The 15,014-nt window shown below is 43.8% G+C and overlaps 1 protein-coding gene across 1 annotated transcript in view; it reads right to left on the bottom strand.

The window, feature by feature from the left end:
• Positions 1 to 14,576, bottom strand: part of CCDC88C (coiled-coil domain containing 88C) — a gene marked incomplete in the record, with an annotated part of 152,870 nt that extends 138,294 nt beyond the window's left edge. The window contains 1 exon segment of the mRNA XM_073610749.1: positions 14,191 to 14,576. Within this exon segment, the coding sequence (XP_073466850.1) occupies positions 14,191 to 14,250 (60 nt within the window).
• Between the last annotated feature and the right edge of the window lie 438 nt (positions 14,577 to 15,014).

Genomic DNA, 15,014 nt, shown 5'->3' with positions numbered 1-15,014 from the left:
TTTGTGTTTTTGTTTTTTTTTTTTTATTATTGGCTTGCCGGCCACACAGAGTGATGTAAATGGCGGGGCGGCGAGTTGCCATATGTTGCCGGTGACGATGGATTCTATAAATGCCCGTCTTCCTCTATGTGTTGCGTCAGGCTGTCACTCGGAGACAGGTGCTGGGGGGGTCTCTGGAGAGGGGGGATCGGCTCTGCCCGCTCGCCTTTTGTCTGGCTCTCTGGATTGTGTTCACAATAAACGTTCGTCTCGGCTTCCAGCTTTTGTCTTCGGAATGCCAAATACACGGAGGGCGGAGCCGTGTGCCCGGAGGATTTACATAACTGTCCCTTTTCTGTCCCTCTGTCCTGCAGGACTCTCCTAAACAAACCAGCTCATTCACCGCTGAAATACTTTAGATCATCATGTGATGTAAAAAGAACAAAGTAAAAAAGAAAATGACAAATTTGGCGTGGTCACGAAAACAGGGAAGGCAAAATATAAACAGATGAAACTTCTGTATAAAAAGGAGATGCAATGTGCAGTACGATCGATGAATGTGGAGCAGCACTGGAGTCCTGGAGGCTCCAACTTCCACCAAGGACACGATTTGCTTTGCATTGGTACTTTCATCTCCAGGTTTGTGATGGTTCTCTCCAGGCACTCCAACAACTCAAATAAAAAACTTGCAGACCATTCATTATCAGCTGAAGTCACCCCATTTATGTGTGCAGGAAAAATATTAGATTGTAGGCTCCTTGGAGAGGAGTCTGATATGACTGGTTTAATGTCTTCTGTAGAGTAAGAATATACAGTATCTCACAAAAGTAAGTACACCCCTCACATTTATGTAAATCTTTTCTTCTATCTTTTCATGTGACAACACTGAAGAAATGACACTTGTCTACAATGTAAAGTAGTGAGTGTACAGCTTGTATAACAGTGTAAATTTGCTGTCCCCTCAAAATAACTCAACACACAGCCATTAATGTCTAAACTGCTGGCAACAAAAGTCAGTACACCCCTAAGTGAAAATGTCCAAATTGGGCCCAAAGTGTCAATATTTTGTGTGGCCACCATTATTTTCCAGCACTGCCTTAACCCTCTTGGGCATGGAGTTCACCAGAGCTTCACAGGTTGTCACTGGAGTCCTCTTCCACTCCTCCATGACGACATCACAGAGCTGGTGGATGTTAGAGACCTTGCGCTCCTCCACCTTCTGTTTGAGGATGTCCCACAGATGCTCAATAGGGTTTAGGTCTGGAGACATGCTTGGCCAGTCCATCACCTTTACCCTCAGCTTCTTTAGCAAGGCAGTGGTCATCTTGGAGGTGTGTTTGGCGTGGTTCTCATGTTGGAATACTGCCCTGCGGTCCAGTCTCTGAAGGGAGGGGATCATGCTCTGCTTCAGTATGTCACAGTACATGTTGGCATTCATGGTTCCCTCAATGATCTGTAGCCCCCCAGTGCCGGCAGCACTCATGCAGCCCCAGACCATGACACTTCCACCACCATGCTTGACTGTAGACAAGACACACTTGTCTTTGTTCTCCTCACCTGGTTGCCGCCACACACGCTTGTCACCATCTGAACCAAATACATTTATCTTGGTCTCATCAGACCACAGGACATGGTTCCAGTAATCCATGTCCTTGGTCTGCTTGTCTTCAGCAAACTGCAGACTTTCTTGTGCATCATCTTTAGAAGAGGCTTCCTTCTGGGATGACAGCCATGCAGACCAATTTGATGCAGTGTGTGGCGTATGGTCTGAGCACTGACAGGCTGACCCCCCACCCCCTCAACCCCTGCAGCAATGCTGGCAGCACTCATACGTCTATTTCCCAAAGACAACCTCTGGATATGACACTGAGCACGTGACCTCAACTTCTTTGGTCCACCATGGCGAGGCCTGTTCTGAGTGGAACCTGTCCTGTTAAACCGCTGTATGGTCTTGGCCACCGTGCTGCAGCTCAGTTTCAGGGTCTTGACAATCTTCTTATAGCCTAGGCCATCTTTATGTAGAGCAACAATTCTTTATTTCAAATCCTCAGAGAGTTCTTTGCCATGAGGTGCCATGTTGAACTTCCAGTGACCAGTATGAGAGAGTGAGAGCGATAACACCAACATTAACACACCTGCTCCCCATTCACACCTGAGACCTTGTAACACTAACAAGTCACATGACACCAGGGAGGAAAAATGGCGTGTACTCAAAAAAAGTGTACTCACTTTTGTTGTTTAGACATTAATGGCTGTGTGTTGAGTTATTTTGAGGGGACAGCAAATTTACACTGTTATACAAACTGTACACTCACTACTTTACATTGTAGCAAAGTGTCATTTCTTTCTTCAGTGTTGTCACAAGAAAATATTTACAAAAACGTGAGGGGTGTACTCACTTTTGTGAGATACTGAAAATACACTAAATGTTACCTTTGCCTCACCTCCTCCTTTCCCCCCCCACCCCACCCCCCCATGCACACAGTGGAGTTCCTCTTTAAGGTAAGTGGTCAGGGTCAGGTACTTCAGTAACAGGAGCCATGACAACCCCCATCTGATCCTGGGAGAGCTGGAGATCAGAAGAAGTAAGACGATCGCTATTTGTGTTCAAAGTAATGAAGTGTTTCAGGTTACAACTGACCTCGTTCACATACTCACCGCACCCACACAAGGCCTGGATCCTGTGCTCAGTGCACCATGCTCTACCAAATATACCCAGTATGCCACTGTACCAATTATACCAAGCACACCCACCTATACCATCCATACCCAGCATGCCACTGTACCAATCATACCGAGCACACCCCCTATACATCCACACCCAGCATGCCACTGTACCATCTATACGGAGCACCCCCCCTATACCATCCATACCCAGCATGCCACTGTACCATCTATACAGAGCACCCCCCTATACCATCCATACCCAGCATGCCACTGTACCATCTATACGGAGCACACCCCCATACCATCCACACCCAGCATGTCATTGTACCATCTATACAGAGCACACCCCCTATACCATCCATACCCAGCATGCCACTGTACCATCTATACAGAGCACCCCCCCCTATACCAGCCATACCCAGCATGCCACTGTACCATCTATACGGAGCACCCCCCCTATACCATCCATACCCAGCATGCCACTGTACCATCTATACAGAGCACCCCCCCTATACCATCCATACCCAGCATGCCACTGTACCATCTATACAGAGCACCCCCCCCCTATACCATCCATACCAAGCATGCCACTTGTACCATCTATACAGAGCACACCCCTATACCAGTGATGGCGAACCTTGGCACCCCAGATGTTTTGGAACTACATTTCCCATGATGCTCAACTACATTGCAGAGTGCATGAGCATCATGGGAAATGTAGTTCCAAAACATCTGGGGTGCCAAGGTTCGCCATCACTGCCCTATACCATCCATACCCAGCATGCCACTGTACCATCTATACAGAGCACACCCCCTATACCATCCATACCCAGCATGCCACTGTACCATCTATACAGAGCACACCCCCTATACCATCCATACCCAGCATGCCACTGTACCATCTATACCGGGGATATGCAATTAGCGGACCTCCAGCTGTTGCAGAACTACAAGTCCCATGGGGCATAGCAAGACTCTGACAGCCAAAAGCATGACACCCAGAGGCATGATGGGACTTGTAGTTTTGCAACAGCTGGAGGTCCGCTAATTGCATATCCCTGATCTATACCCCCATACTATCTACACCCAGCTTGCCACTGTACAATCTATACTGAGCACACTCCACTGTACCATCCATACCAAGCACATCACCCTAGACCATCCATACCCAGCATGCCGCTGTACCATCCATACAGAGCACACCCCCCTATACCATCCATACCCAGCATGCCACTGTACCATCCATACAGGAGCACACCCCCTATACCATCCATACTGAGCAAATAACCCTATACCATCCAGACCAAGCACACCCCCCCCCCCTCCCCATACCATCAATACCTAGCATGCCACTGTACCGTCCATACCCAGCACATCACCCTATACCATCCATACCCAGCACATCACCCTATACCATCCACAGAGCCCACCCACCTATACTGAGCACATGACCCTAGACCATCCACAGAGCCCATTCACCTATACCGAGCACATCACCCTAGACCATCCATATCATCCATAGGAGGGACACCTATTAGAAAAAGTATGTACACACCCCCCTAAAGGAGAATTATCAAAAAAGAAAAAAAAGGGGGAAAGAAGCTTAAATTAAACCCACAAGTGCAATATTCCTATACACTGACTTTTGAAATTTACAAACGCAGCAATTTAGAAATTGGATGAAAGTTTTAGCACCGGTATACACTTTTTGAAAGATAAAAAGTTGATTTTATATACAGACATAAAGATCAAACCAAAATGAGGAGGAAATTGTTCCAAATCAAGGAGAGTTGGGAGCTATGCATACACAGTGCACCCGTTCTATTCTCTATGTCTGACAGATTCTGGCTTTTGCAGACCAGCGTACAATCAGAAAAAAAAAAAAAACTGTCCCAGTACACCAGCGATGGTCAACTTTTTTGATAAACGGGGCTCAAGTGTGGCCCCTCACATCAGCACAAGTTTGCACATTTTATTTAAGAGATGGCCACAGACTGCAGGTGTTTTGCCGAGAAAGTTCCGGTCGGCGGATAAGGACCCCCCTCTACTGCGCAGGCGCTGCGCCTGCGCAGTAGGATCCGGCGGAAATAGCCGAAGGAGAATAGCTGAAAATCATCTGTACACGGCGCCTGTAAGAGGGCCCCTCGTGGGCTCACTTCGCTTGCCACGCTTCGGGCACGGCCTCGCTTCGCTCGGCTCTTTTGGATTCCCCCTCTAGGTCCACTTGGATGGTGGGGAAGGAACCTGGACCCAGGGCGCAGGCGCCGTGTACAGCTGATTGAAAAGTTTGAGCTTCGGCTATCTCCGGCGGCTGACAGTAGTTCGTACTGCGCAGGTGCTGCGCCTGCGCAGTACAGGGGGGGAACTTATCCGCCGAGGGAACTTTCTCGGCAAGACACCGGCACGCTTACCTGAGCCCCATTTCCATCCAGCGGTGTGCACAAGAGCAGCGGCTCTCCCAGGTCTCTCTCTCTCCTCCTTGGCTCACACAGCAGCAGGAGCCGTTGACCAAAGGACTTCCTATTGGGGGGGGGGCACTTGGCTGGGAGGAGCTAGGACCGCCAACGGGGGGGGGGGGGGAACTAAAAAATAAAGGGGGATCAGGGCTACTCTGTGCAAAAGCATTACACAGAGCTGGAAAGTGGAACGTCTTATTTTATTTTAATAAAAATCCTTCCTTTAGAATCATTTTAGGGAGAAAAATTACATTATTATTGATAATAAATATTATTATTAATAATAATAAAAAAAAATAATAAAAAAATATTAATAATAACATAATAAAATCTAAAAAATAAATAAATAAAAAATAAAAAAGAGAGAAGACAACTAAGTAAGGAAAACACAGACTGCCACTGAGGGTTGTCCAATAAGAGCCAAAAACTGATTCATCTGGCCCCTGGGCTGCAAGTTGGGCATCAGGCCTTTACACAAACACATGACTTTTCTGTTACTCAGAATGATGACACAATTAGGATTAGTCAAAAAAGTCATTGCAAAAAGTGGCAGTATTATGGCAAGTGCAGAAACTTTCCGGGGCCAAACCGAGCGCTGATTAATTCTGGGCTTTCCACTGTGAAGCTTTTGCTGCTTTTCAGATCATATGCAAAACATGCACACTTCCTGTACCTGGAAGATTCAGATACGATTGAAGACTGCCATGCGTGTCGTCTGCAAAACATCCATGTGTACAATACATACAATAGCGAAAGTGGAACTTTATGAAAAAATAGAAAGCTGGAGAACAGTCAGGATTTTGAATGCAGAAGAGAATTACGTTGTCTCTTCTGCATTAAAAGATACTTACCTGCCAATCTACCTTTTTACACTGAGCTGCGCATGCACAGCTCATTATTCAATTCGGACAATGCCAAGATGATCGAAATCCCACGCATATGCGGGAGTAGAGCTGCACGATCAATTGTTAACAATCGTTATCACGATTTTTTTCCCCCCATTGCGATCTTGACAAAGCATTTCCTGATTCTTTCTATGCAGAGAATTCTCTCTGCTGTGCTAAAGCTGACAGCCATCAAAAGAAAAAAAAAAAAAAAACGGGCAGTCTGCCAAGAATCACAACATTCTTTAGCATTGGAACTTAAGTATAAACATTGTAACAATGTGTCTTTTAGATCAAAGGAATACACTTTGGTGTGTAAATGAGGGAAGATTAACCACTTAAACTCAAACTTTTTTTGACATTTGTTGGTTTCAAGTTAAATCTTTTTTTTTTTTTTTTTGCTAGAAAATTACTTAGATCCCCCAAACATTATACTAAAAAAAATATATATATATATTTTATTTGCGTAGCAGTAGTTCAAAAGCAATTTTTTTGGAAAAAATTACACTTTAAAGAATTAAAAAAAAAAAAACTAGTCCAATTTCTTTTGTATAATGTGAAAGATTTTACTCCACAAGAATCGTGATCGTTTTATTCCAATCAAAAAAAAATGTGATTCTCATTTTGGCGAGAATCATGGAGCTCTATGCAGGAGTGACATCATCTTGGCCTGGCCAATGAAAGCGGTCGGCGATCAGTACTCAGAAGCCTTTTTTGGAGAGTTTTGAGATGCTGCATCTCTGAAGTATAGATCAGTGTTTTTCAACTCCAGTCCTCAAGGCGCCCCGATAGGTCATGTTTTCAGGCTCTCCATTATTTTGCACGGGTGATTTAATCAGTTTCACTGCCTTGGTAATTACCACAGCCGTTTCATCTGCGGCAAATCCTGAAAACATGACCTGTTGGGGCGCTTTGAGGACTGGAGTTGAAAAACATTGGTATAGATCCACTTTTAGGTGGACTTCTCAGATTTATTGTTTCATGTTAAGTATATGCATGCTACATGTGTCATTGTAACACTTCCAAGTGGGAGGGGCCGGTCCATTAGGGGCGCCACCCCTCCTAGTTTGCATGCGAGATGCATGCGGGGCGCCAGTGTTGGGTTGAGAAGTGCCCGGGATGAACGGCGCATGCTTCAAAGAATAGCATAAAAAGTTTTGTTTTGCAGCACTGGGCATCTTTAAAAATTCCGCCCCCAACTGCCCATCATTGGTAAATCTGCCCACAACATGTAGAAATCCGCCCCTCATCGACATGAACTAGCCACGGGAGTGCAGGGCACAATCTGACGGAAAAATGTATTCTGTCGGCTATTGTGCGGCAGGCACCGTCACAATAGCTGATCGTAAAATCAGCTGTTGTGCTGTTCCGTATGGCGCATGCGCAGTACAACCCGAGCACTTCTCGACAGAACACTGGACTTAAACGTTTGTATGAGTTCCGCCCCCCCCCCTCCAACCACATGATTAGAGCCGGAGGCTCTAACTGGCTTGAAAAAGTTGGGCTCGGGGCGCAGAATCCACCCACTTGTGACAATAGTGAATCAATATTCACTATGGTCATCCGGCTTCTCCTCCCAGCCTATCAGGACAGAAGGCGAAACCAAGGAAGCCGTGGAGGGACTGTGCCGCAGAGCGGTGAGTGCCGGGACCGTGGAGTGGTGACTACAGCACGGACGGTGGAATCTTTTCCTCTCTACGACTTTCAAGTCCCCTGGATGGACTGAGGGGGGGGGGGGGTCGGGGGAGCAAACCTGTCCTATGGTGAGCACAGAGGAGCGTGCTGGGCATCCACCGACCGGTGATCTACCAACACCCCCCCCTCCCCTGGGGCACGGAACACTGAGCAACCCTTCGCTCACCAAGGCTGCGTGCATTACTTCATCCTCTTCACCCACCGACTACCAGGGGGACAGCATGGCAGAGTATGCCATCACAGCCAGCTGGAGAGCTCCGCTGTAGGCAGGGCTGTCTTTAACAGAGGGCAAAAGGGGCAGCTGCCCAGGGCCCAGTCATTGTTGTGGGGCCCAAGCAGCTCCCCCTCGAGCCGGCACTGCCTGCAAATAGTTAAGTGGATTCGGGAGCCAAGAAAAATGTTTGCCCAGGGTCCAATCAATATTAAAGACGGCCCTGGTGTAGGGTGAGTGCGGACCCGGAGAGGCCCACCTGTACCCCCCCCCCCACAAAATCCTCCAGCACCAGCCCTGCCACTGCTTCCAGGTATTGGATTACCTCTCACAGAGGTATCAGTGTTCCGTCTGAAAATGACTTCATCCACTTTTCTCTAAGATGGCACCATCTTTATGCAGGTATCATCCAGGGTCACGCTCTACTTCCTGGACTGAAACACCGACTGAGAGATAACACAATCATGTAAACAGGCAATCTGTCGGGCATGTGCTGCTTAGCTCCAGGCAAGTCTAAAAGCAGACCCGGGGGGGGGGGGGGGGGGGGGGGGGGATAAATGGGCTGCAGGGCTAACAATCTATCATAGCAGCCTCAGTGTCAAACAGAAGATCTTTAGATGTTCTTGTGTGTTTATTCACTCTGCACCCCAGGCCAAAAAAGACCAAGTCAGCTTACGTGAATGGCTACAAGTGTAATCAGAATTTCAAAATAAGAAATCTGAAGAGTAGTAGATTGCTATCTATATTTCTAGAAGAACTTATTGTATACAGATCGAATGAGATTTCTAGAAGAACATCTACAGATCTAACAAGATTTCTGAAAGAACATCTACAGATCTAAAGAGATGTCCAGACAACCATTTCAACTACATGACATATATTAGGAAAATAAGAATATTTTTCAAACAAGTTTTAAATGTAACGAGATGATAGTACACAACGGTAAGCAATCTAAGCCCAATCCTGCTGAGCTCATTCTGGTCCTGGCAGCTCCACAGCAGACCCAAGCGAGGCAAATGGGCTGCAGAGCTAACAATCCAGCATGGCAGCTGAAGAGTCGAACAGAACATGTTTAGGAGGTTCTTGTGTATCTTATTCAATCTGCACCTCAGACCAAAAAGACCAAAAGTCAGCCTATGTGAATGACTACAAAAATTCTCAAAAAAGTTTCACAACTTCCACTAATTCAGCATTTATTGAAATAAGAAATCTAAACCAGCAGACTTCCTTCTATATTTCTGTGGAAGCGTATATACAGATCTAAAAGATTTCTATGATAACATAGAAGCAAGCCAAACGCCGCTGAGCTATTGGATCCAGCAGGCCCACAGCAGACAAATAACTGAGCCACAGAGCTAACAATCCTGCATGGTGGCTGCAGTGTCAAACAGAAAATACTGAGATGTTCTTGTTATTCACTGTTAAACTGAACCTCAGACAAAAAAAAAAAAAAAAGCAAACTCATCTTCTACGAATTGAGACATGTGTAATCAGAATTTCAGAACTTCCACTACAGAATTTTTATTGAAATTAGAAATTTGAACCAGTAGACTGCCATCTATATTTCTATAAGAGCATATAGAGATCTAATATAGAGTTCTGTAAGGTCATGTAAAGATCTAATAGCGTTCCATAAGAGCATATAGAGATCTAATAGCGTTCCATAAGAGCATATAGAGATCTAATAGCGTTCTACAAGAGCATATAGAGATCTAATAGCGTTCTACAAGAGCATATAGAGATCTAATAGCGTTCTACAAGAGCATATAGAGATCTAATAGCGTTCTACAAGAGCATATAGAGATCTAATAGCGTTCTACAAGAGCATATAGAGATCTAATAGCGTTCTACAAGAGCATATAGAGATCTAATAGCGTTCTACAAGAGCATATAGAGATCTAATAGCGTTCTACAAGAGCATATAGAGATCTAATAGCGTTCTACAAGAGCGTATAGAGATCTAATAGCGTTCTACAAGAGCGTATAGAGATCTAATAGCGTTCTACAAGAGCGTATAGAGATCTAATAGCGTTCTACAAGAGCGTATAGAGATCTAATAGCGTTCTACAAGAGCGTATAGAGATCTAATAGCGTTCTACAAGAGCGATATAGAGATCTAATAGCGTTCTACAAGAGCGTTATAGAGATCTAATAGCGTTCTACAAGAGCGTATAGAGATCTAATAGCGTTCTACAAGAGCGTATAGAGATCTAATAGCGTTCTACAAGAGCGTATTGAGATCTAATAGCGTTCTACAAGAGCGTATAGAGATCTAATAGCGTTCTACAAGAGCGTATAGAGATCTAATAGCGTTCTACAAGAGCGTATAGAGATCTAATAGCGTTCTACAAGAGCGTATAGAGATCTAATAGCGTTCTACAAGAGCGTATAGAGATCTAATAGCGTTCTACAAGAGCATATAGAGATCTAATAGCGTTCTACAAGAGCATATAGAGATCTAATAGCGTTCTACAAGAGCATATAGAGATCTAATAGCGTTCTACAAGAGCATATAGAGATCTAATAGCGTTCTACAAGAGCATATAGAGATCTAATAGCGTTCTACAAGAGCATATAGAGATCTAATAGCGTTCTACAAGAGCATATAGAGATCTAATAGCGTTCTACAAGAGCATATAGAGATCTAATAGCGTTCTACAAGAGCATATAGAGATCTAATAGCGTTCTACAAGAGCATATAGAGATCTAATAGCGTTCTACAAGAGCATATAGAGATCTAATAGCGTTCTACAAGAGCATATAGAGATCTAATAGCGTTCTACAAGAGCATATAGAGATCTAATAGCTTTCTACAAGAGCATATAGAGATCTAATAGCTTTCTACAAGAGCATATAGAGATCTAATAGCGTTCTACAAGAGCATATAGAGATCTAATAGCGTTCTACAAGAGCATATAGAGATCTAATAGCGTTCTACAAGAGCATATAGAGATCTAATAGCGTTCTACAAGAGCATATAGAGATCTAATAGCGTTCTACAAGAGCATATAGAGATCTAATAGCGTTCTACAAGAGCATATAGAGATCTAATAGCGTTCTACAAGAGCATATAGAGATTTACAGCCGTGGCCAAAAGTTTTGAGAATGACACAAATATCAATCTTAACAAAGTCTGCTGCCTCAGTTTTTATGATAGCGATTTGCATATAACTCCAGAAAGTTATGAAGAGTGATCAGATGAATCGCAAATAATTGCAAAGTCCTTTGCCATGAAAGTAAACAATCCCAAAAAAAAAAAATTTCCACTGCATTCATGAAGAAAGCTTCAGGGCACCCAAGAAAGTCCAGCAAGCGCCAGGATGGTTGATTCACCTGCGGGATCGGGGCGCCTCCAGTGCAGAGCATCTAGAGGCACAGTGAGGAGAAGACTTTTGGAGGATGGCCTGGTGTCAAGGGCAGCAAAGAACACACTTCTATCCAGGAAAAACATCAGGGACAGACTGATATTCTGCAAAATGTACAGGGATTGTACTGCTTCTCCTTGTCCGGAGAAGAAAAAAGAGAAGCGCTACCATCAGTCCTGTGTCATGCCAACAGTAAAGCATCCTGAGACCATTCATGTGTGGGGTTGCTCCTCAGCCAAGGGAGTGGGCTCACTCACAATTTGTCTGAGAACACAGCCATGAATAAAGAATGGTACAAAAACATCCTTCGAGAGCAACTTCTCCCAACCATCCAAGAACAGTTTGGTGCCTTTTCCAGCACTATGGACCACCTTGCCATAAGGCAAAAGTCATAACTAAGTGGCTTGGGGAACAAAACATTGACATTTTCTGTCCATGGCTAGGAAACTCCCCAGATCTTAAACCCATTGAGAACTTGTGGTGAATCCTCAAGAGGCGGGTGAACAAAAACCCCACAAATTCTGACAAACTCCAAGCATTAATTATGCAAGAATGGGCGGCCATCAGTCAGGATGTGACCCAGAAGAAGATTGACACCATGCCAGGGAGAATTGCAGAGGTCTTGAAAAAGAAGGGTCAACACTGCCAATATAGACTTTGCCTAAACTGTCATTGTCAATAGAAGGCTTTGACACTTAGGAATTGTTGTAATTATACTTCAGTATACCATAGTAACATCTGACAAAAAGATCTAAAAACACTGAAACAGCAGACTTTTTGTGAAAATTTTATAGTTGTGTCATTCTCAAAACTTTTTGGCCACAGCTGTAATAGCATTCTATAAGGGCATATAGGGATCTACGAGTTCTAAAATGGCATATAGGGGATCTACACATTCTAAAAAGGGCAGATAGGGGATCTACCCATTCTAAAAAGGGCATATAGGGATCTACGCGTTCTAAAAAGGGCCATATAGGGATCTACGCATTCTAAAAAGGGCCATATAGGAATCTACGCATTCTAAAAAGGCATAAAAGAATCTAAAACTTTTAAAGGGCATATTATTATTTTACAGGATTTATACAGCGCCAACAGTTTGTGCAGCGATTACATATAAGGGCATATAGGGATCTAAGAGTTATATAAGGGCATATATGGATCTAATAAAGTTCTATAAGGGAATATAGGGATCTAAGAGTTCTATAAGGGCATACAGCATTCTGATAGAGTTCTAGAAGGGCATATAGATATCTTGTCCTATAAGGGCATAGGGATATCTAAGTCAGGCCGTAGATTATACTATTTTCTTGTACAACTTTCCTTTAGATTTACCAAAGCAATATATGAGGTCAGACCTAAACACTTTCAACTTGTATGCAATCAGGGAGGCCCTTGCACTACATAGTTGAAGGTAAATATAAAAGGAAATTAAATAAGAAAATTGTATAGGGGTATGGCCAGCTTACTAGAGTTCTATGAGGGCATATAGAGATCTAACAGAGTTCTATGAGGGCATATAGAGATCTAACAGAGTTCTATGAGGGCATATAGAGATCTAACAGAGTTCTATGAGGGCATATAGAGATCTAACAGAGTTCTATGAGGGCATATAGAGATCTAACAGAGTTCTATGAGGGCATATAGAGATCTAACAGAGTTCTATGAGGGCATATAGAGATCTAACAGAGTTCTATGAGGGCATATAGAGATCTAACAGAGTTCTATGAGGGCATATAGAGATCTAACAGAGTTCTATGAGGGCATATAGAGATCTAAGAGTTCTATAAGGGCATATAGAGATCTAATAGAGGTCTATAAGTGAATATAGAGATCTAATAGAGGTCTATACGGGCATATAGGAGATCTAATAGAGTTCTATAAGTGAATATAGAGATCTAATAGAGGTCCATAAGAGCATATAGGGATCTAAGTGATATAAGAAAACATACAGATCTAATCAATTTCCTGACAACTATTTCAGATCCATGAAATATTTTAGAAGAGAAATATTTATTTTGTAAACTAGTTACAATGTAACAACACAATGATAAAAGCACATGCAGGGGGACAATCTAAAAACCAAATGATGCTGAGCTCAGGCCAGTCTAGAAGTCCCCAACAGAACCCAAGATATTGAGATGTTCTGGGGTGTTTAGTCTCACTGAGTTAAACTGCACCCCAGGCAACAAAAAAAAAAGAAAAAAAAAAAAAAGAAGCCATTTCCTCCCAGTGACAGTGATCTTTATTCAGTTACACACCTATAAACTTCAAGAAAGTCGATGCGCCCGGCGGAGAGGATGTCATAGAAATGTGCTTACAAGGCTGTTGTCACCTTCTGGTTATAAAAAGGGCAGCATAGTAAATTCAGCTCCCTCCAAAAACGGTCACAGCGGACCCTGAGAGCTGAAAAGCCACTCTCTGGAGGAAAACAAAAAATGCAAATTCCAAGTCTGCAGGTGGTCTGAGAACAGGAAAAAAAGAGTTCACACTACAGACATAGGATTTGCATAGAGATAAAAAAAAAAAAAAAAAAAGAAAGAAAAAAAAAAAAAAAAAAAAAAAAAGGAAGGTTCCCGCTGCTGGCTCACTACAATTTACACTATACAAAAAAAATTATATATATATATATATATATATATATATATATATATTTATATTAAATAAAAGAGGAGAGAAAAGAAAAGTACCAAAAAAATCCCCCTGAAAAAAAAAAAGTTTTGCAACTTTCTATAAAGTGATCTGGATAGTAACTGAACCTCTCTCTGCAGTTTTTGTGGCTCTTCAGCTGCTGTGGAACTTGGATGCAATGCCACCCACTCTTGAGAGGACATGCTGACGCTTGTAGTTCCACAACCACTTTAGATCATGCACTTTGCTCAGGTTTAGGAGCCCCCACCCCCAATTCTCCACCAGTACAGGTAAAATGCACTCACCCAGGTGACCAGGGGGCTGTCCAGGAACAGGTCCATGAGCTGGGAGATGGTGATATCCATAGTGGGTCCTGGTTTGGAGGGGCAGTTGTGCTATCATAGAGAAGAGCCCATCTTGTGTGTGTGTGTGTGCCCCTGGAGGGAGCAGAGTGCTAACAGCTGAACAATGAGAGTCTCATCTCTGCAGGGGGGGGTGAGACCAGCACACCCTCCACCACTCCCCCTCCCCCCTTCTCCTCCTCCTCTTTCTTTCTCAGGGGGATGGTGCCCTACTGTCTGTGCAGATCACAGCTCCTGTGCAGTCCATGCACTAAATGCAGCTTCACCTGCAGCTTCAGCCAAGTGCTGAGTCTCCAAGGGACCTCATGTGCACCAAGTGACCTCATGTAGCAACTGTGCAAACAGCCCCAGGGCACAAGGCAGGCCAATGGGATGGCAGAGGAGGTGGGAGCTGCTGCCACCAATCCCTGAAGAGTTCAGTTGGTTGGGGTTTGAATAAGGATTAGAGAGGTTGCTGGGCTGCACCTGTTTGTCTGTCTGCAGGCTGGAGAAGGTGGCAGGGAAGGCTGGGACTTGTGGTTCCTGGATTTCTAGAGAAGATACAGTTTTAAGTCATTGTTGTGACTGTAGCTTTAATATTTTGTCTGATGCATTTATGCCTTTATTTTTATTTTTTTTAGTCTCAATTTAGTAAATTTCTTTGTATAAAGCAGGGAAGTTAGATAAATGGATAGACAGCCTGCTGAGATTAGAACTGATAAATGGCCACAGAATCTGATGTTTTTAAGTAGTTGGAATAGATTTGCACTGATGTGCTGGCAGAACTT

This window comes from Aquarana catesbeiana, linkage group LG13, assembly GCF_042186555.1.
Source record: "Aquarana catesbeiana isolate 2022-GZ linkage group LG13, ASM4218655v1, whole genome shotgun sequence".
NCBI lineage: Eukaryota > Metazoa > Chordata > Amphibia > Anura > Ranidae > Aquarana > Aquarana catesbeiana.
This window is presented reverse-complemented; position numbering and strand designations above follow the sequence as displayed.